At 33.3% G+C, this 22,401-nt stretch overlaps 1 protein-coding gene and 1 long non-coding RNA gene across 12 annotated transcripts in view; both read left to right on the top strand.

Moving 5' to 3' along the window:
- Positions 1-7,241, top strand: part of LOC138940618 (uncharacterized) — a 191,057-nt gene extending 183,816 nt beyond the window's left edge. For 10 of the 11 annotated variants that reach the window (XM_070309673.1, XM_070309678.1, XM_070309677.1 and 7 more), the window contains 2 exons: positions 4,346-4,422; positions 5,527-7,241. In XM_070309673.1, coding sequence (XP_070165774.1) covers positions 4,346-4,422; positions 5,527-5,701 — 252 coding nt within the window. In that variant the 3' untranslated portion in view covers positions 5,702-7,241. Of the gene's footprint in view, positions 1-4,345; positions 4,423-5,094; positions 5,134-5,526 lie in introns of all 11 variants that reach the window. The other variant, XM_070309680.1, reaches the window with a different exon arrangement.
- A 3,704-nt stretch (positions 7,242-10,945) lies between these two features.
- LOC138940582 (uncharacterized) lies at positions 10,946-15,032 on the top strand. Its single transcript, XR_011448011.1, has 3 exons — positions 10,946-11,899; positions 14,169-14,325; positions 14,899-15,032. It is a non-coding gene; the product is annotated as an uncharacterized lncRNA (long non-coding RNA).
- The last annotated feature ends 7,369 nt before the right edge of the window (positions 15,033-22,401 follow it).

Here is a 22,401-nt window from a genome sequence, read left to right as displayed (position 1 = left end):
TTCTTTTCTTAAATAGAACTATTTAAATTTTTTACATAAATCGATTATTCGCAATATTTGACGTAAAAAATGATAAGGATAGAATAGTCAAAAATGGTTTGCTAGATTTTTTATATTTTAATCTGATATATTTTGGTATAAAATACGATCGTGTAAAATATTCATTTTTTTATAATCTATAAACCTTTCCCGAGTAGAAGAAAAATATCGGAGCCTTACCAGTAGGTCTATTTTCTAACTTCGTAATGACAATATCGTTATTGTTAGATCGGTGTACGTGTCGGTGCGCAACTAAAACGTTTCGGAAAATAACTACACAACGACGCGTAACGATAGCGAATTTGTCGTTAAAAGTTACAGAATAGGGGTACAGAATTCGATCGAGGATCTTTTTTTCAGTAGACAATCAATTTGACCCATCTCTTATCATTCCATATCATAGATATCATTAAATATAGATAGAGCTTTATCTTATCGTGTATCAAGATAAGTGAGGTAAAGGGGGCACATTTTGGTCACTCGTGCATGTGCAATCGCGTAATTGCTAAGAGAAACTCACGAATGCGCACGGAAGGAAAATTTGCTATTTATTTATTTATATGCCAATTATCTTGGCATATCCGATGCATTCAAAAAGTTACCAGACTGATGCAATGAAACATCGAATTCTACACATAAATAAAATTTTATTATTTACTTTTTTACCTACATCCCCCCTTTTGCCACACAATCAGTAGAACATTCATAGAGGCGGAAAATTGCATTTAAATGCTCCGTCACAGCGCGTTGAATCGCCTTCATATCTTCGTATCGAGTCTCTTTCATTGCCAATTTTATCTTAGGGAACAAGAAAAGGTCGGTAGGTGCGAAATCTGGCGAATACGACGAATGAGAGATGATGGTCACATTTTTTTAGTCAAAAATCAGGAGATGACGATTGACGAATGTGCTGGTGCGTTATCATGGAGAAAGGAACCATTCACCTGATTGGTAAAACTTGGGCTTAACACATCAAATTCGGTTCACAAGTTGATCCATAACATCTCGATAAAACAATTTTAAAGCAAAATTTAATTGCGACCCGTTGCTCTATTTTTGAAATCGTGATAATGCAAAAAGAACAAACAATCTTTCAATATGCACTACCCAAAAACTACTTCACCTAACGCAAAGAAAAAATTATGGGAGAATCAAAAAAATTGGTATCACCTAGTTCCAATATTGGTTGAGAAATAATGCCATTAGTATATTTAAAAAAAAATCAGTCTGGGAAGTTTTTGAACATAGGACAAAGTTCTGTTTATATTTAATATATCTATGTCCCATATTTACCATATTCTTTCTATTTGCTTAAATAGAAATTAAATTTTTTGTTGACATCTGCAAATCTTATCTTAACACTTTGTATAGAATAATGAAATCAATCAATTGATGTAAAAAACTTATAATTATTTTTAGGGAAGAATATGTGGTTGCACATTGAATTATATATTCCTTTTAATCACAAGAATATGTTTTCTTTACATCAATTGATTGATTTCATTATTTTATGCATAAAAATATTAAAGTAAAATTATTAAAAAATTGAACATTTTACACGATATTTTATATTTTGTATTAATATGTCAGATTAAAAACATCTCGCAAGTCATTCATTTTTTGACTATTTTACTCTTGCAATTCTTTTACATCAAATATTTCTAAAAATCGATTTATGTAAAAAAATTAAGATAGTTACATTTAGAAAAAGTATGATGATCTTGAAATCTGGGAAACGCATTTCCATCTGGAATAAAATCGTGCCCATCGCAAAGAGTCTCCCTTAAAACCAAATAACTTTTGTTAATACATTTTTAAAATTGTGCTACTTTTTTAGATATGTGGGTGTCTTGACTTGAATGAAACATCTTGCATATACCGGATGTTTTTAAAGTCCACTCCTATCCCCTATATTTCGAAAATGATTCAAAATTACAAAAAACAGTGAAACATGTGTTAGATCATTTCGAGAAGCTACTCTTTTAAGGGAGATTGGGGGTTTCCCCCCCCCCCCCGCAAGGGGATGGAATCACAGGAGTACCCCAATTCAAAAATTTTAAATGAAATTTTCCATATTATTGTACATCGTTTGGAAAGGTATAAAATAATTTTTTTGGCTGAAACCGAAGGTTGACATATTGACTCGTTTAGGAATTATTTGGGATCAAAGTTCGCCAATTTTTAAAAAATCGTTACTTTCATTTGGAAAATCTCAAAAAATTGTTAAAGTGTAGAAAGCGTCTTTTTAAATCATCTTTTTAATCTTTTCCATAAAAAAACTATTAAATTTAAGATGACACTATATTTGACAAATTTTGGAAAACTAAGGTATTAGTTTTTTATTATGTCTTCTCAAAAATCTTTTTTGCACTAAGGGCCAAAGAAATAATCTCTTATCTCTCGTTATTATTGAAAAATAATCGTTTTTCGTTTTTTCCAATGATCTTATGATCTCTGAATGAGAGGCGAGAGGGAAAGCAAACGTACAAAGTTTTTCTGTCCTTTTCGACCTGAAAAAATCTCAAGTCAAATTTGAATGTTTTTTATAAAAAAAATTTAAAAATACAAGATTTTTCACACATTAAACATTTTTTTAAGACTTCTCAAATGATAGTAATAATTTTTTGAAAATTAGCCTCTTTCGAATTTTGAAAAAGGTCCCGAATGAGTCAACTTCCGATTTGCGCCAAAAATGTTCTTATTTTGTGCTTTTCAAATGCGACACACACATACACACAGACGCGCATGCACATGTACACGCACACGCACATGTACACGCACACGCCCACGCGCACGCTCACACACACTACAATATATGGAGTCCCATTCCAGATTTTTGAGTTCGGATTCCCCCGGGAGATCTCATTAGGGCAATCTCCTTCCAAACTCCTTTAAACTCCGTGACACAACCAGCACTCGCGTATCGCGAGGAAAATGGTTAACACTCCTTTGAAAGAACGAAAGGAACTTTAATATAACAACACAGAACACTATTATACAAGAAACACAGAACAATAACGGTTATCGTAATCTCAAATACGTCCGCCCGGAATGACATCCGTCGCGAGACTCCAAAGATGACCGATCTCTCTCCAGATGTCCGCCGTTGTTTAACAATAACCCTTAGCAACGTTCTCCCGGAGACGGGTACAGCAGATGGATTCAGGAATAACGGCCACAGAGAGACGACCCGCAGGGACGCAACAATATGTTTCACAGTTTTTCGTAATTTCATGAACAGTTTCCGAAATATAGAGGATGGAAACAGACTTTATAAATATAGGGGAAAGTAGAGTAAAATCGGGTACTTTTTTGAATTTGTCTTTCTACAAAAAATCTGAGAATAAAAAAGATTTTGCCAACTGTTAATAGTCTTTAGTGAACTTTAAACTATGAAAAAATAAGGCTAGTTGCTGAAAAAAAATTTTTGATTACCAAGAATAACAAAATTTTGTGGAGAAGTCAAAGTACCCGGTTTTGTCCTATCGGTAGAGTAAAACCTAGTACTTATTTGAAAATATGCAAAACACCATGTAATCACAAAATCTAGATTTATTTTAATCAAAATACAATATATAGATGTATTCTATTGACAAAAATCACAAATAAAGATATCCTCTTATTCGACATTGCTGCAAGACTTTCTTATTTAACTTTTTAACTTTAAGGATCTCAAGAAGCTTTTTTTTAGAAATTTTTTTTTCTGAGTTAGTTTTTGCTTTCAATTGCTTTTTGTAGGGAGACAAAGTCCGGAGAATAGTTCTTCCTCTTTTCATTACATGAGATGTGTAAGTTTGTCCCGGTTACCCGGTTTTGCCCCAACACAAAGAAAGTAATAAAAATGGCGGTTATATATTCCGGCGCACAAAGTGCCGATCAAAACTAATATGATACATTCTTTAATGTACAGAATGCAATATTGCACTTACCGAAACGGATGCTCTATATAGAAAAAGTGCACGATTCGACTCGATTCTTGCCTCGATATCAATTTTTTTTTGAGCTAAAAACTATGAACTTCTATTAAAAAAGAAATATTGTGTGCATAGGGGCACAGTTTGTTTTAAACTAATAATGGCGCCAATGTACAACTAATAACACAAGTTAGCCATAAATAACAGCATTTATTACGAAAAAACAGGGATATCCGGTTTGATCCGCCTATCCAGTTTTACCCAATTTTTCCCCTACATACACATACACAAAAGCTGACAAATTTATAGATTATCTATTATAGAAATAATTTTGTGATGATTTATACTTATTAGCAAAAATATGTCAAAAATATGTTTTATTCTTGCTATAGCTTTCGGATTGGGATCGTTTCGCAGCAGAAGAGTACGAATTATTGGTTGCCGAAGAAAGTGAACAACCGGAACAAATGCAAGTGTTATTTGTATTTCAAAATGCAAACTATTATGAATCTGCGAGTTTTAAATCACGCATTGCACTTTACACTTCGTATATTATACACAATCAATTATAAAATACCACATAGTTTATCTTGTATTGTTTTAAATTTAAATATTACATATAATTACATATTATTCATGTTCCCAATATCAATTCTTATCTATTGCATGTATTGTAAATATTTCACGTTGACTAACATGTACATATGTATTATACATGATGACTTGCAATAACTGCCCACTAAATACATAGCGTTATTTCTTATCAAAAACTGAGTTGAAAAGTCCTGAATTTTTTTTTATAACGCTTAATAAAGGAGTTATTATTGAGTAAAATCGGCGTCGTCCTTTAGCCGGGGGTACGTCGGTGAGCCGCACGCCTGATAGTGCGTGTGAGTGCTAGGCGGCGTACACTATCAGGCGTGCGGCTCACAGACGCGACGTGCACCTGGCTAAAGGTCGGCGTTGGGGGGTTGGCCCGACTTTACTCAATAATAACTCCTTTATTAAACATTACAAAAAAATGGTTCAGGACTTTTCGACTCAGTTTTTGGTAAGAAATGATGCTTATAGGGCGGTCATTGTGGGTCATCCTGTATATTTCTTTTCTACTATGATCATAACAATCATGAATTTTTTGCAGGCTGTGTGATGATGAAATGTAACCATCATCTACAGCTCAGTAAGTAAAAAAATAAAAAAGCATAATTCAAGAATGCATGCACATACATAAATTAATGCGTAAAAATACATTAAATTTATATTATTTTACTTTTGTGTGATATATAATTTATATTTAGATTATATATGACTTATTTAGTATCATTATTTATAAATATGTGTATTCTTCTTCTTTGCAAATTCTATTTTTTTGTCAAGATGAAATTTGGGTATATAAAATTTCTTATACTATTGATTAATATTTGAGTTTTTATGAAATTATTAGTACAATGACTTCATAACAAAAATAATTCTTTATGAGCATACAAAGTTTGTTTGTGGTTAAATATTTAAATAATTTTCTCAAAGTAAAAGAAACATATTTTTAATATTTCGCAATTTTGCTTGCTCATAGGTCACACAATATTGTCTCATGGGAATTATTGCCAAACGTGGATCCTTCGGATGACTCGGTGGATATAATCAAGAATGCAAATTCATTAATGAATACATCGAATGTTTGTGTGCAACAACAATTGAGGCATGAAGATAGCAACGATAGTGACGATTACGCAGATAGCGACAATTAATTTTTCGACAATTTTCAATAATATATTGAGAGAGAAAAATCGAGAAGTAACAGAAAATGTTATGACACTATCAAAACACAATCTGTTCAACGCGAAGATGTCTATTAAACTAGATTACTAACTGAGACTTTGGACTTGGGTCGCATGAAGTTTCCGGTTATATGAGAAAAAATGACGGCGATTCTGTGTGAAACGTGTCATTTGTGTTTTATTTACAGCGTCGTCAGTGTGGCCAAAGAAAATCTTTTGTAAAAACAAAAGATATATGACTTGCTTCACTCGTGTTGTTTGACAGTTTGACAGTTTGTCGTTTGACAGTTTATGACAAAAAATTGAATTAAAATAACTATTATTTTAATAATTTACACTTATTTTAATAATTTATATATTTAATTTCTTAGATCTATACAATAAATATTAAAAAACTTTGTTGAATATTACACGCAATAATTATTTTGAAATGTGAGCCATTTTCTTTGATACACCAGAAACTCTATTGGACGCAAGTTAAGTCTATCGCATAATGCAAAGGTACAGGCAATAGGAACAGGAAATAGAAATTACCCATCAATAGGAACAGGGTATAATATCTATTCCCTGCTCCTATTAATGGATAATTTTTATTTTCTGTTCCTATTGCCTGTACCTTTGCATTGTGCGATAGGCTTTATGATATTCTAATGGTGACATATTAGCAATCTAGTTTAGTATAAACATCTGTGGTTAAATGATATGATTCTAAAGACTGCATACGCGCGTATTATGTATTTATAAAGTTGCAAAAGTGCAACACGATGTACCGGATATTCTTTTTTGTATTGTTTATATTACAAAACTAGATTTTTAATCTATCCCCAGATAGCAAGGTGTCGTCATTATAACGTCATTTTAAAGTCATTTCTCATTATATGACGTCAGTCGACTAAATAATAATAATAATGACGTAACATAGACGTGATATTTTTGACGACATATCGTCACAGAAATAACGTTATTTAATCGTCTTTTTAAGGTTATTTACTGATCAATTAACTAATGTTGTTAAAATATGTCAATATTAAAATTAACGTATTTATATAAGGAAAATAATAATTTTATGATACTTATAAAGTTTACGCGACTTTCTGTTCAAAACCCTTGAAAATACGGTATTATTAAATTACAAAACTATCAAATATTGTTTAATATTAATAATTAAATTTGATATGCATGTTTATCTATGGTATATCCAAAATTATTATTTATTTAATATTTCATGAAAAATGTTACTGCGTGTAACATTTCAAAACTTTACAAAAAGATAGTTCATACTTCAGCCGCTAGTTCCTTTTTTTTACCGCTATGCGACGCGCGGTGCGCCCATCTCGTATTTAAGTTTCAGTCATGAGAATTATATAAAACTTGCAAAGAGCAGCTGGCAGGAGATCAAAAATGTAATTATTCCTATCAGTTTAATTTCTGCTGCAATTCCAATATAGAGAATTCAGATATTAGACTGATAGTCTAAAAATCGGGCAGATAAATATCCAAAAAAGTTAAAATCATCCGTTTATACATATATATATATATATATATATATATATATATATATATCATATATATCATATATATCATTATATACAGAGTATTTCAGAACAACCTTCCGTCCGTAAAATGATGTATTTCTGATACAATTCTAAGACGATTTTTCCTTTACCAAAATTTGAATTGAAGCGTAATGGTTGAATTATAAGCAAAAATAGTTAGCAAATCACGCGTCGAGTACAAAAGGCAGGCAGGAGTGACGCTGATCGTCCGACGTGTGATTACCATCGCATGAGTCGCTAACTATTTTATCTTATAACATAAAATTATGCTTTAAATAAAATTTAGGTAAAGAAAAAAATGTCTTAGAATTACGCCAGGAATACGTATTTAAAATAACGTCACTTTAGCGAAAGTTGTTCCGGATCGCCGCTCGTCGGACGCTGCAATCAGCTGATTGTTACACGCGATGTGTGTATGGCGAAGTGTGTGCGTAAAAGATAGGAAGAGACAGATAGATAGAGAGAGAGGGGGGAGGGAGAGAGCGGGGCGAGAGGAAGGTGGAGGGAGAGAGGAGAGGGAGAAGAAGAGGAGGGGCGAGGGAGAGAGAGAGGGAAGGAGGAAGGGAGGGGGTGGGAGGGGAGGGTGGGGAGGGAAGGAGGGAGGGAGGGGAGGGGAGAGAGGGGGAGGAAATGAGAAAGGGATGTTTATACACACGCACGCACTTTTTTCTCGCTCTCTTTCTTTTATACAACACTCAACACTCTCATTCGATCACTCATTCACGCACTCACTCACTCACTCACCTGCTCACTCACAGCGTAGCGAATCTTCATGCTACGTATTGTCGTTAACTGTTGCACGATTATTATTTAGCGACGGACCGCGGAGACTGCGCGATCACATTGTTACGTTGCCTAACGATGCAAGAAACGCGATATGTACCGTGCAAGTTGTGACGTGCGTGTGGCGCGTGGCGCGTGATTGACGGGAGATAAGGCGAACGATCTTCTAAAACCTTCGCATTACGAATGCGGTAGAAAACATGAAACGTATAATGACGTATTTAAAAAAATTACTTATTTATCATAATTAATAACTATTTCTAAATAATGTTGCGTCCCTGCAAATCGTCTGTGACGGTTATTCCTGAATCTGCTGTACCCGTCTCCGGGTGAACATCCCCAAACACGTTGCTAAGAGTTGTTGTTAAACAATGGCGGACATCTTGAGAATCTCGCGTCGGTAGTGATTCCGAGCGGACTGATTGACGGATTACGAGATTATCTGTTCTGTACTTTCTGTTCTGTGTTTTAAGCTGTTATTAAAGTTCCTCTTGTTCTTTTTAATACGTGTCCTTTATTTACGTCGCGGTACGCGAGTGCCGGTTGTGTCGCGTGTATTCGAGTAATATCGATTTCGATCCGCGGACGCAACATTTTGGGGACTCGTCCGGGATACGGCAGACCGTTTTGTGTATTTTAAAAGAAAGGTGAGTGAGCTATGGCAATGGAGCAACAAGATTCAATAACGGGAGTTTCCACACAAAAAAGAGTTCGTGCTTTGACGACGCTTCAGGATGCGACATCGGGGCCGACGTTAAAGGCAATTACTCTATAATCTGCAATGCGGGAAATTCGAAAGCTTCGCGAAAAGCGATTGCGAAAGCGAGCTGAATTTGAATCGCAACTGCGTGAGCGGGACAGTGAACTTCGTCGAATGGGAAAGATTTTCCGACAACGGCAAACGCAGCTAAGTTCATCTAATAATAGAGATTCAATATCTCGAAACCAAAAATTCTTTTTGAAAAAATGAACTCGGTTATAAATTGAAATCCGATAATTATATGATGATAATTATATTTCACTGTTTTTCAATTTTAGGTAAATATTTTTGCGTGTGAGTGTTTTCTTTGCTTGTGTTTAGGGAAAAATTTTTTGGAAAGACGATGAAAGGTGAGAGGAGGGGAGGAGAGTTCTTCGGAAGCAAACGGAATTGTAAAGAAAAAGAGAATTCTCTTGAAGACTGCCCCACCCGCGGTTTTTGAGCCGTGGTTTTCCCGTCGGGTCTTAGGGCGAATGCCGAGGCAGGAGCTTGAGAAGTCCTCATATGAGGATGTCGGGTCCACGGTAGATACTCTCCTCTTGTCCAAAGATTCGCTCCCTTATTTTGAGACACGAAGATACAGCAGCATTGGATTTTCCGGAAATAAAGCGAAGAACTAAAGACAGCTACTACAATTTCAAGATTTATGGAAGTCGATTGGGTTCTGGATTATGACGGTGCTCGGTAACCTGCAGCAGCAGGGTGCAGCTCAGGGTACAGCAGGAAATCGTTTTGGTACCCTGGAGTCGACATTAAACATTCTTGTCAATGAAGCGGGTTCGATGATAGTATCCTGTATATTCCTGGAGGACGTGTGATTGGGGCCGGTAAATAATGGCGTTCGGTGACCTATAGCAGCAACTCAGGGTAGAGCAGGAAATCATTAAGACACCCTGGAGGGTGTCAACGCCTTGGAAGAAGAGGACAACGGTCAACCCATTCAATTTAGAAGAGCCTTTTTACTATTGATTGTCGGGACGACAATCTTGAAGAAGGGGGGTAGTGTTGCGTCCGCGGATCAAAATCGATATTACTCGAATACGCGCGACACAACCGGCACTCGCGTACCGCGACGTAAATAAAGGACACGTATTAAAAAGAACAAGAGGAACTTTAATAACAGCTTAGAACACAGAACAGAGAGTACAGAACAGATAATCTCGTAATCCGTCAATCCGTCCGCTCGGGATCACTACCGACGCGAGACTCTCAGATGACCGATCTCTCTCAAGATGGCCCTTAGCAAGGGGATGTTCACCCGAAGACGGGTACAGCAGATTCTGGAATAACCGCCACAGACGATTCGCAGGGTTATACGCATAATTATTATTTTAAAAAGCATGTATTATATATTATTACGTTTTCGAAATTATTGCATTCACGATACGAAAATTTCAATCAATCGCAAGATCGCAAGAATAATGTAATTAATAAGTTACACTTAGGAAAATTTATTTTTATTCTGCTCAAATCAGATGTTCCAACGTTAAAATGTATTGGTCGTATGTATTGGTATATTGTATGTATTAAAACGCATAAGAGCTTGCGTTAGGATGGATGGCGAGCATTTAGAGCATCTGCTCTAAAATTATTTTCTACTCAATCCGCTCTTTTCAGAGCGACCAATACATTTTAACGTTGGAACATCTGATTTGAGCAGAATAAAAATAAATTTTTCCAAGTGTAATTTATTAATTACATTATTCTTCCAATCTTGCGATTGACAGAAATTTTCGCATCGTGAATGCAATAATTTTGAAAACGTAATAACATATAATACATGCTTTTTAAAATAATAATTATTTATTATAATTAGAAATAGTTATTAATTATGATAAATAATTAATTTTTTTAAGTACGTCATTATACGTTTCATGTTATCTACCGCATTCGTAATGCGAAGGTTTTAGAAGATCGTTCGTCTTATCTCCCGTCAATCACGTGCCCCGCGCCACACGCACGTCGCAACTTGCACGGTACATGTCGCGTTTCTCGCATCGCTAGGCAATGTGATCGCGCAGTCTCCGCGGTCCGTCTCTAAATAATAATCATACATCAGTTAACGACAATATGTAGTATGAAGATTCGCTACGCTGTGAGTGAGCAGGTGAGTAAGTGAATGCGTGAATGAATAACCGAATGAGAGAGTGTATGAGTGTTGTGTAAAAGAGAGAAAGAGAGCGAGAAAAAAAGTGTATGCGTACGTGCGTGCGTGTGTATAAACGTCTCTCCCTCATTCCCTCCTTCCCTTCCTCTTCCTTTCTCTCCCTCTCCCTCTCCCTCTCTCTCCCTCTCTCCCTCTCTCCCTCTCCCTCTCCCTCTCCCTCTCCCTCTCTCCTCTCTCCCTCTCTCTCTCTCCTCTCTCCCCCTCCCCCCCCTCTCTCTCTATCTGTCCCTTCCTTTTACACACACACTCCGCCATACACACATCGCGTGTAGCAATCAGCTGATTGCAGCGTTCGACGAGCGGCGATCCGGAACAACTTTCGCTAAAGTGACGTTATTTTAAGAAATACGTATTCCTGACGTAATTCTAAGACATTTTCTTCTTTACCAATATTTTATATAAAACATAATTTTATATTATAAGATAAAATAGTTAGCGACTCATGCGGTGATAGTTACGCGTCGGATGGTCAGCTGCAGCTCGTTGCGCCACTTCTACCTGCCTTCTGTACTCGACGCGTGATTTGCTAACTATTTTTGCTTATAACTCAAAAATTACGCTTCAATTCAAATTTTGGTAAAGGAACAATCGTCTTAGAATCGTATCAGAAATACGTCATTTTAAGGATGGAAGGTTGTTCTGAAACACCCTGTATATCATGTTTAAATATTTGTTACGATAGTTACACAATTCAAATAGTATTTTTTTATTGATTTAATATAATGAGTTGTTGTTTATTTTTTATTTTTATGTTTAATATTTACTAATTTACATTTTCTTGTCAAATCTTTATATAGATGCCAGACTGTCAGACATACAATTCCGAGCTATAATGCGGGCATACTGAGCATAACGCATATGCCTCAAATATGCTTCAAATGTGTGTAATTTTGTATATCAAGGTAAACTTAATATAGAATATACATGATTGCATATAGTACAAATGTAGATTATATAGATAGCGAAGTATTGCAATATATTTTATATTTTTTTCATAGGCTAATGTACGTATGCGTGTATATGTGTATGTGTGTAATGAGTTACTTTATGTATATATGCAGGGTGATCCGAAACAAGTATAGTGTCCCTGATGGATCGTATTCCTGAATCAATTCTATAACGATTTTTTTTTTACGAAAATTTCGTCTGAAGCTTAGTTTTTAAATTATAAAAGGAAATAGTGAGCGAATTACGGAACGAGTACAGAAGGTAGGCAGGGGCGGCGCAATACACCGCTGCAGGCACTCACGTGAGGCGTTCGCTACAGCTGATCGAACATTACAGCGTACTCGTCTTGTAATTCGCTCACTATTTCCTTTCCTAATTTAAAATTTAAGTTTTAGACGAATATTTCGTAAAGGAAAAATCTCTTATTAGAAATAATTTAAGAATATGATTGTTTAAGGACGCACGATGTTCTAAAACACCCCGTTACAGCGCTGGATCAGCTGTTGGCAATAAGCGGTGTGTGTGTGTGTGTGTGTGAACGTGTACGCGAATTACATACACATACATACACACATACATCGTGTATAGTCAACAGCTGATAGAGCGCTGTAGTGGGGTGATTTAGAACAATCGTTCGTCCTTAAAAGATCATATCCTTAAATGATTTCTAAGAGAGATTTTTCCTTTACGAAATATTCGTTTGAAACTTAGATTTTAAATTGTAAAAGGAAATAGCGAATTACGGGACGAGTACGTTGTAGCGCTCGATCAGCTGTAGCGAGCGTCTCGCGTAAGCGCCTGCAGCGGACGGTGTGTTGCGCCGCCCCTGGCTTCCTTCGTCCCGTAATTCGCTTAATATTTCCTTTTATAATTTAAAAACTAAGCTTCAGACGAAATTTTCGTAAAGGAAAAATTGTCTTAGAATTGATTCAGGAATACGATCCTTCAGGAACACTATACTTGTTTTGGATCACCTTGTTTATTGACTCTGTATGTACTATTTCTTTTACTTTCTTTTTTTGCAGAAATAAATCTATTTGTAGATTATTATAGATCACCTATATACATCCGTGCGAATGTGTGTGTGTGTGTGTGTGTGTGTGTGTGTGTGTGTATTTTTATACGTAAAGTGTTTCGATTTCGAGGCTAATAAGATTGAAAAATTAAATAATAGAAATATTTGTTATTTTATTATTTTAAGAAATAGTTTTCGAGATATGTGTAAGAGATTAAAGCTAGCCAATCACATTTTACGTTTGGATAATCGCTTTTTTAGGTATACATGAGCTATATGCGGTATATATGGCTTATATAGGTATACAGAGTGTCCTAGACCACCCGTACACCCCTTTTCTTTCAAAAACTAAGCATTTTAGAGAAAAACGTTTTGAACAAAAATTGTATGGTTTTGAGGGGAACATAAGATTGTGTCATTGGTTTGACCTTGGATGGCATCGTTAAGGTCAAGTCAAAGATACCTTTAATTTAAATAGAAATCTTCATTTTTTATTGCATATTCTTATAGCTTATCTCGATAGCTTTTTAAAACACTATAATAAAGTATATTTTCATTAAGTACTTTTTGAGTTATTTTATATCTTAATCTGACATATTTTGATATAAAAAATAAAATATCTCGTAAAATATTTAGTTATCGATAATCTCATCGTAATACTTTTATGTACAAAATAATGAGACAAATCAATTAGTGTAAAAAAAAAACAAATAATTGTTTAAAAAAATACGTTGTAAATAATTACATACTTTTTCTTAAAAACGATTTTTTTTATACTAATTGATTTGTCTCATTATTCTGTACATAAAAGTATTACGGTGAGATTATCGAAAACTAAATATTTTACGAGATATTTTATTTTTTATATCAAAATATGTCAGATTAAGATATAAAATAACTCAAAAAGTACTTAATAAAAATATACTTTATTATAATGTTTTGAAAAGCTCTCCAGATAAGCTACAAGAATATGCAATAAAAAATGGGGGTTTCTATTTAAGAAATTAAAGGCGTCTTTGACTTGACCTTAACGATGCCATCCAAGGTCAAACCAATGACACCATCTTATATTCCCCTCAAAACCATACAATTTTTGTTCACAACGTTTTTCTCTAAAATGCTTAGTTTTTGAAAGAAAAGGGGTGTACGGGTGGTCTAGGACACTCTGTATATGCGCTAATATAATGATGCGTACGATTTACAAACAGGCGACTGTAGTCTTTCACATCTAGTACAGCATAGATTCTGAGAATGTTTGAAGAATATCATAAAAGTATATTGAATATATCCTCTGAACATTCAAAATACTCAGTAAACATTGTTAGTTGCAGTAATATAACGTGGAAGTAACAAAAATAATATAACGTAAGTTATCTCTCTTTATATAAAACTGTAATATACCATATATATTATTTTGCAATATTATAATAATAATATAACAGAATATTATTACAATATAATATTGTTGTCAGTTTAATTTCTGATACAATCCTAACAAGAGATTTAAGATATTAAATAGAGTATTTGAAATGAGCAGGTAAATGGGAAATATCCATTTACTATCTATTTGAAGTAAAAAATCGGAATTTCTATATAAATTAAATCGCGAGTTTTATACATTAAATCAGGGTTGGGAAGTAACGCGTTACCGTTACAGTTACTTTTTTTCGGTAACTGTAACGGTAATGGCGTTACAAATTTTATTTGTAACGGAAAAAGTAACTTTGTTACATTTTTCGGTAACGAGTAACGAATTTAACAATTACTTTTATCGTTACTTTTTTCAAATTTTTTGATTTATTTAAGATATTATTCTTGCTATTGTGCGTGATAAAATTTTTATCTTAACCGTAAAGCCGTAAGCAAATCGACCAATTAGCATTCTTATTATGTTGTAAAAATGCTTGAATGTGATTGATCAACTTATGGCTCTTGCAGACCAGTGCGATGACGCGACGCGCGATATCCAATGAGAGCTTTATCTTTTCGGAAAAGCAGAGCTCTCATTTACTACCAGTTCTAAATACCTTGCAACGAAAATTAGAAAATCTCAATAAATCTGACCTTATAGATTGCCATTCATTAGTTGAAGCTATTCAGCAAGGTTTAAATAAAAGGTAACTTATTAATTTGATTAATACATATGTTATTTAATTTTAAATAAGGATTTAATTGAAAAATATTATTTTATTTTAAACTATTGATTCAAAAGTATTAATTTCAATAAAACAAACAATGTCGCTTAATTTACTATATTTGATTTTAGATTTCTTACAATATTTGAAACAAAAGAATTAATAATGGCAGCATGTTTACATCCAAAATTTAAGTTAAACTGGTTAACCGGAGAAAAAAGAAAACGTGCTGAAAATCACTTGGAGGATTTATTGGGAATCCGATCAACTGAAAATTCTTCAAAAGCTGGAAAATCTGACGATGACGATGATTTTTTCATTTTTGATCAAAAAACGGTGCAAAATGAATCTGAACAAGAAGAATTGCAACGGTTTTTAAAATCAAATAATTGTAATATAGAAATGTTAAACGACTATCCAAAACTTAAAAAACTTTTTATTAAATATAATACAGCTCTACCAAGCAGTGCATCTGTAGAAAGAATGTTTAGCATCGGTGGCTCTGTATTAACACCACAAAGACGGCATTTAAATGATGATACTATGGAGCAACAAATTTTATTAAAAATTAATAAAGAATTTCGATAAAATTTAATCATTTATTTTGTAATAAACCTTGAATGAAATCTTGCTTACAATTTTTTAAAAGTTTTTCTTATGCAAAATAATTTATTAGTTTGTATTGTAAAAAAGTAACGGAAATTGTAACGACTCGTTACTTTTTAGTAACTATAACGGTAACGAGTTACTTTTTAAAATTAGTAACGAGTAACGGTAACGAGTTACTTTTTAGAAAAAATAACGGTAACGGTAACGAGTTACTTTTATAAAGTAACTTTCCCAACCCTGCATTAAATACATATAAATTATTTATTTTTATTTATTTAATTATCAACTTTATGATGGATTCTATATGAACTAATTCTATATGGAATTATAACGATGTAACACCTATATAATATAACATACGTTATATTACGTTACATTTATAAGCGGGAAATTACAATTAACTAGTAATTTACCAGTAATATTTATATTATACCATTTCATTTTATATCTTATATAACATTAATCTAACAGTGTTTACTGCGTATGTACTGCAATATACTAAATACAAACTAAAAATGTTTCTGTATCCGATTTATCTGCTTCTCTTTCACAATAGTACATACTGTACTACGTCTTTAGTATATTTGTAATATACAAGGTGTCTGAAGTCAATCGCACCACCCGTTGTGTGCAGGAAGAGCAGATAAAACTGAGAAGATAAGTCTTTTACCATTTTGCTATTTTCGCAATAATTATCGAGAAATTAATTAAAAAACATGGACCAATTTGCGCGAGTATAAGCGCACAGCGAGAAGAGACAATCCAAAATTTTGCAGTCGCTAGACGCGCGACGAAGTTTTGGGAGGAGAACTCCCCTCCCAACTTTACAAATGACTACTGTTACGTACAAATGGTACATTATGGTGTAAGTAACAAGGTGTGCTACTGCGCAGGCATTTCTACTGACCAATAAGAGAGCGTGATAAGATTCCGCCATCTTGTATAATTTATATGGATATTAAAACGATTCGATAAAACGATCGATAAATGGATATTAAAGATTCGGGCAAGAAAGGGTTTTAACGAAAAATCTTTTGTGTGTAATTATAATTATGGTGAATATATTTTTAGAAAATAATAAATACAAACACATAAATATAAATAAACAAATATAAGACACATGAACACATATAAGAAACAATAAACATATAATAAACGATAGAGAATACATAACACATAATAAACAAATAATAAACGAACAATAAACATATAATAAACGATAGAGAATACATAACACATAATAAACAAATAATAAACGAACAATAAACATATAATAAACGATAGAGAATACACATAATAATATACAAGATATAATAAAAATGAATTTACTTTTTATTTGTGAATTTTGTCATTTTTTTTTTGTTTTATTCTATTATTTTCTGCCGAAATTGTTTTATTAATTATTCGAAGTCTTATGTATGATCTTGTTCTAACTAAACATAATAGAACCTCAAACGGGATTATTATATTTTTCAATTTTTTTTCAACCCTATCAGCGACTGTTTTAAATATCCACGGATCTTTCCGCATGAAGAATCCATGGTAATCTTGGAATTCTTCATTCATTATTTTTGCCACCTTGAATAAGTCTAAAGAAGGACTTATAATTTGCCCTCTAGAAATATAGTTAATCCAGTCATTTTCATCCATGGTTGAGTCATGAGCGATGGTATTGCTTCCTTGTGTGAAGAAGTCCGTTGAATGCTTCCCCAATATGTACCACCGAAGTCTGTAGCGAATATCTAATGCCGTGGGCCTATCGTTTGCTGCTCCCATTGATAGTATATAGGCGAAAAAATTTTCTACTACGTCTTGGTTCAATCGACTTGTAATTACATATGACATTTCTGAATTGAATTTCTTCTTTAAATCATAATACAGGTTTCGTAATGACGAATTACATATGAGAATTCCTTTTTGAAAAACAAGCAAACCCTGTCGACTATCAATTTTCATATGTTTAATTGTTGATGTTACTTTGGCAAGAATATTATTTTGCTGCACAAGATCAACATCATATCCATTTCGTCCAGGATGATTTCCGTATTTACAAACACTATTAAAAATGTCAAACCAATCGTTGACCATTTTTAAGAATGTAGCAGTTGCAATCCATTTTGGACAATTATCCATAAATCCTCGTGAACCGCACCATTCAATTGCAGATGCATTTGTCGCAGAAAAAATCTGGGTTGCAAGTTTAACATTTTGTCGTTGCGTTCCTTGGACATCTAAATGAATACGCGACAGCTTGAATGCAATTTTCAAATCGCCATTATTAATTTCAAATAACCTTTCCAAGGCCGCTGAAGTCACAAAATGCTCATTTACATGTAATTCGGAATCCAAAAAATGATTTCGAAGTAATTTCATTAAATCGATTGTAATTTCATTGTATCGATAAAAACGTGGACTTTTACATTTTCATCACACTGATGTTCAAAGCATGTTTCATCCTCATTTTCCATTATATTAATTTTTAATTGTTTTATTAAATTTTGATTTGATGGTCCTAGATTACAGGTCATTCTGAACACAGTATTATACAGCCACTATTATACAATTGGACAATTATTTTAAATAATAATTCTTTGGTGAGATCTTGGTCGAAATCGTAGAAGACAGGTTGTTTCCATTTTCTAAATAAAGCACGAGCTTGGCATTTTTTATGAGGACCAATAACTCTCTCCTGCCTTCTTTCAATCGCCATTTGATTTGACAAATGAATTTCGTCGAAACAGATTACTATTGCTTTCTCCAACTCTGTCATATTTTTACCTTTATATTTCATGATCAGCATGACGTCATTAAAAATTCCTACATCAATGTTGAATAATTCTACCTACTTTCGGAGAGTTGAGAGTGCTGGAAGAGGAATTTTTTTGGTTTCTCGCAAATATTTGTAAGCTTTCGGGCTTACGCTTCTCAATGATATTGCAGCTGCAATATCCTTTGAAGACCACCGGGTTATTTTCTGCATAGGATTCATTAGAAGTGTTACTTGTCCAGGTATGAAAAAGGGGCTTAGCATCTCTTGCAATTTGTTCTTCATCTCTTGCTCGTGTCGTTTATTAATATTCTTTATCTCTTTCTCATGCTGTTTATTAATCTGATCCAATTGAAGAACTTTGTTTTGAAGAATCTCATTTTGGTGAACCAAGTCTGCATTTTCCCGTATCAGTTTCTGTATGTCATCTTTATTGAAAGAAACTTGTATTGAATCTTCACGATGGGGAGATATAAAAATAAATTAATAAAACTTTGCTAAAAATTTAGTTAAATAATAGAAATTTAACCAACAAAGAAATCATAATAGAAGGACGTACTAAAGTTATCACTGCTTGTAGAGCATGATGCAACTGGATTCACAGAGCTTGGTGTATCTCGAGTCTCAGAGTTCGATGCGACTTGAAACGCAGAATATGATGCTTCTTTATTTGTGGAGTTTAATGCGGTTTCACTTGCAAGCATCGATATCGCAAAACTCTTAGGGCTCGATGCAACACAGTCTGTAGCAACGTGTGTACATTCTCTTACATCTGTTCCTGAAAGTATATTCAATATATTGTATGGAAGATAGCAGTATTATTTAAACATTATGAATACAATCGCTTGAAACATAAATCTATTCACATAAATGGAAGTACAATATATTTCTATACATACTCAGATCCTTCTCCACCACAGTTGTTGCATTGTCCTCTACAAATTCCATTGGAATTGCATCAGATTTCAATTTCCGAGACTTTATAGGACTATACTTTGGTAGTAGCTCAACTAAGAATGATGGATCTTTGTATTGTGAAGAATGAAAATGTTGGGAACAAACCCGAGCTAGATAAACAAATTTTAAATAATGTATTTTATCAATTTTATTATATTTTATGTTTTTTTATTTTTTAAATTTTATTATTATCACCTGTCAGTATTATATATATATCATTGTTTGGATTGACATTTTCTTTACAAAATATTTTCCATTTCGCAATCATCTCTTGATTTTTTGGAAATGAAAAATACCTTACATTTTTGTTATTTCGTGATGTATTTTTATACTTTTTAAACGAACACGACGGCATTATAAAAAGGATTTTCTTTTATTGAATTCACGAAACTCACAAAACTGCTGTAAAACTGTGCATAATAACACTGTGTATCATGATACTATTTCGTTTAAATTCAGCGTCGCGTTGCTATGGTGATTTTGCAAAATGGCGGAAACTTAGTGCTGCGCAGAATGTGACCAAAATTCGTCCGCGAAGATAGCACACCTTATTACTTACACCATATGGTACATAACGATGAATTCTTGTGTCTTAGCAACTACATATCAATCGGCCATACTTTCTTTGCACGCGCTAATTTTCGCGCGAATTGACCGATCTTTTTTAATTACCCAGATAGCAAAATGCTAGCACCATGCGCGCAGATCGGCAGCAAATTTAATCAGAATTCCATGCCAAAACCATAGCCATCTGTGACCACATTAAGCTCAGGTTTTGTCGACAAAGCCTGCTGACAGGCAATATGAGCAGATTGGCAGCAGAAATCATGCAGAGTCTGCGCGCAATCTGACGGCAGATTGACAGCAGAAATCAGCAATTTCTAGACATTTATATAAAATGATACATTTAAATGAATTTAAACATTTAAAGAGTCTTGAGTCCAAGTAGCAAAATGACAGTAAATTTTGGTCACAAAATTACCAATTAGAGTTAATTCTATAATTAGGTCTCATAAGATTCAAAAATGACATCAATAGTTGATATGTCACATTCACGGGATGTCATTTTCTGACGTTTGTATTAATAACATAAATTTATAATATTAATAATATGTATTAATGTAATATATATATGAAAATTTGAATAATTAATTTATGAAATTAAATCAAAATTAAAATATTTTATTTATATGGAAGTTAATTTCTATTTTATATCTTAAATAGATATAATAACGAACGATTTTCACTTATTTGGATAATTTTTTTCCAAATAAGTGAAAATCGGATATTTTTCTGTCTGATTTTCTAAAAATCAGTTCAATATCTGAATTTCCGGTACGGGAGACGTATCAGAAATTAAATTGATAGAAATAATTACGATATTATTAGCCGCATTTTGCAGGCATTATATACGCTCGTAACAAGAACTTGAATACGGATATAGAAAGTGAATAGTGCGCCGCATAGCTGTAAGCAAATAAACTATACTATTTCAATAAATTATATGAATGCTAAAAGCTGCAAATTTCTACTGCCGATTTGCCATCAGATTGCGCGCGCGCAGATCTTGCTCGATTTCTGCCGACAATCTGATGTCAAGTCATGTTAGCAGATCCTGTTCGATTTCTGCTATCAATTTGACATTAAACTGCGTTGTGCAGATCCTGCTCGGTTTCTGCTGGCTATCTGCTATAATAATTCTATACAAATCCTGCTCGGTTTCTGCTACTGATTTGCTGTCAAATTATGTCAGCAGGTTTTGTAACATTTCTGCTGACATTCTGCTATCATTATCTAATATAATAGACTTTGTATACAATCTGGAATCTTTCTGCTGACAAAAATTTGTAGCAGACGTTTAGCAAAATCTGTTCGAACAGACTTGGCTATCTGGGTAATTTCTCAATAATTACTGCAAATATCGCAAAATGGTAAAGGATTTTTCTCCTCAGTTTTATCTACTCTACCTGCACATGACGGCTGGTGCGATTGACTTCGGACACTCTGTATATCCTAGCAAACACAGATATAACTATTACATCGTAATATAATGAAATATAACACCTACTATACAGATGATGATATTTGCAACATACACATTAATTATAACTTCTCACTTATATAAGTATAACATGTAATATAACATGTTATATGTTTTTTTGTTGTTGTTATATCATAGCTCCCACATAACAAAATATGTGTATTCTGTGTCCATATCGTACTCATTTTGTATAAATATAATGATAAAAATAGACACAGATGCGAGCTCGTATGCTGTTCAGAACGCGAACATGTTATGATTCAAATGAAAAAATAAATGCATTCTGAGTTCATATTGTACTTATATTTCTTATAATCATGGTAACAAAAATAAGGATATATCAGGTAATATAATATTTTTATTAATATCGTAGTTATATTCTATATAGAATTGATTTATATAGAATCGCTCATAGAGTTGGTAATTAAATAAATAACATAATTTATATATATTTAATTTATAAAACTCGTGATTTAATTTATATACAAATTCCCATTTTTTGCTTTAAGTAGGCAGTAAATCTACTGAGAAACTATTTCTCATTTACTTACCAATTTCAAGTAATTTGTTTAATATTCTGAATCTCTTGTTGGGATTGTATCAAACATTAAATTGACAAAAAAGAAATATACTTTATATCTTATGTTAATACTTGTCTTTTGTAAGCTTTATATATGTATTTCATGGCAAAAACTTGAATACGAGTTAGTTAAGCCTGGTTTTGCTGCATAGCGACAAGCAAAAGAACATACATATGTAACAACATTATATTGTTATAATATTCTGTTATGTTCTTGTTGTAATGTTGGAAAATAATATTCTCTGATATCATACCTTTTGGCAGGGTTGGGAAGTAACGCGTTACTTGTAACGCCGTTACCGTTACAATTACTTTTTTTCGGTAACTGTAACGGTAATGGCGTTACAAATTT

The sequence above is a fragment of the Polyergus mexicanus genome, unplaced genomic scaffold (assembly GCF_030449975.1).
Source record: "Polyergus mexicanus isolate NDT 795.1 unplaced genomic scaffold, iyPolMexi1.0 SCAF_17, whole genome shotgun sequence".
In the NCBI taxonomy this organism is placed as follows: domain Eukaryota; kingdom Metazoa; phylum Arthropoda; class Insecta; order Hymenoptera; family Formicidae; genus Polyergus; species Polyergus mexicanus.
Note: the sequence above shows the minus strand (reverse complement) of the source record. Positions and strands in the feature narration are given on the sequence as shown.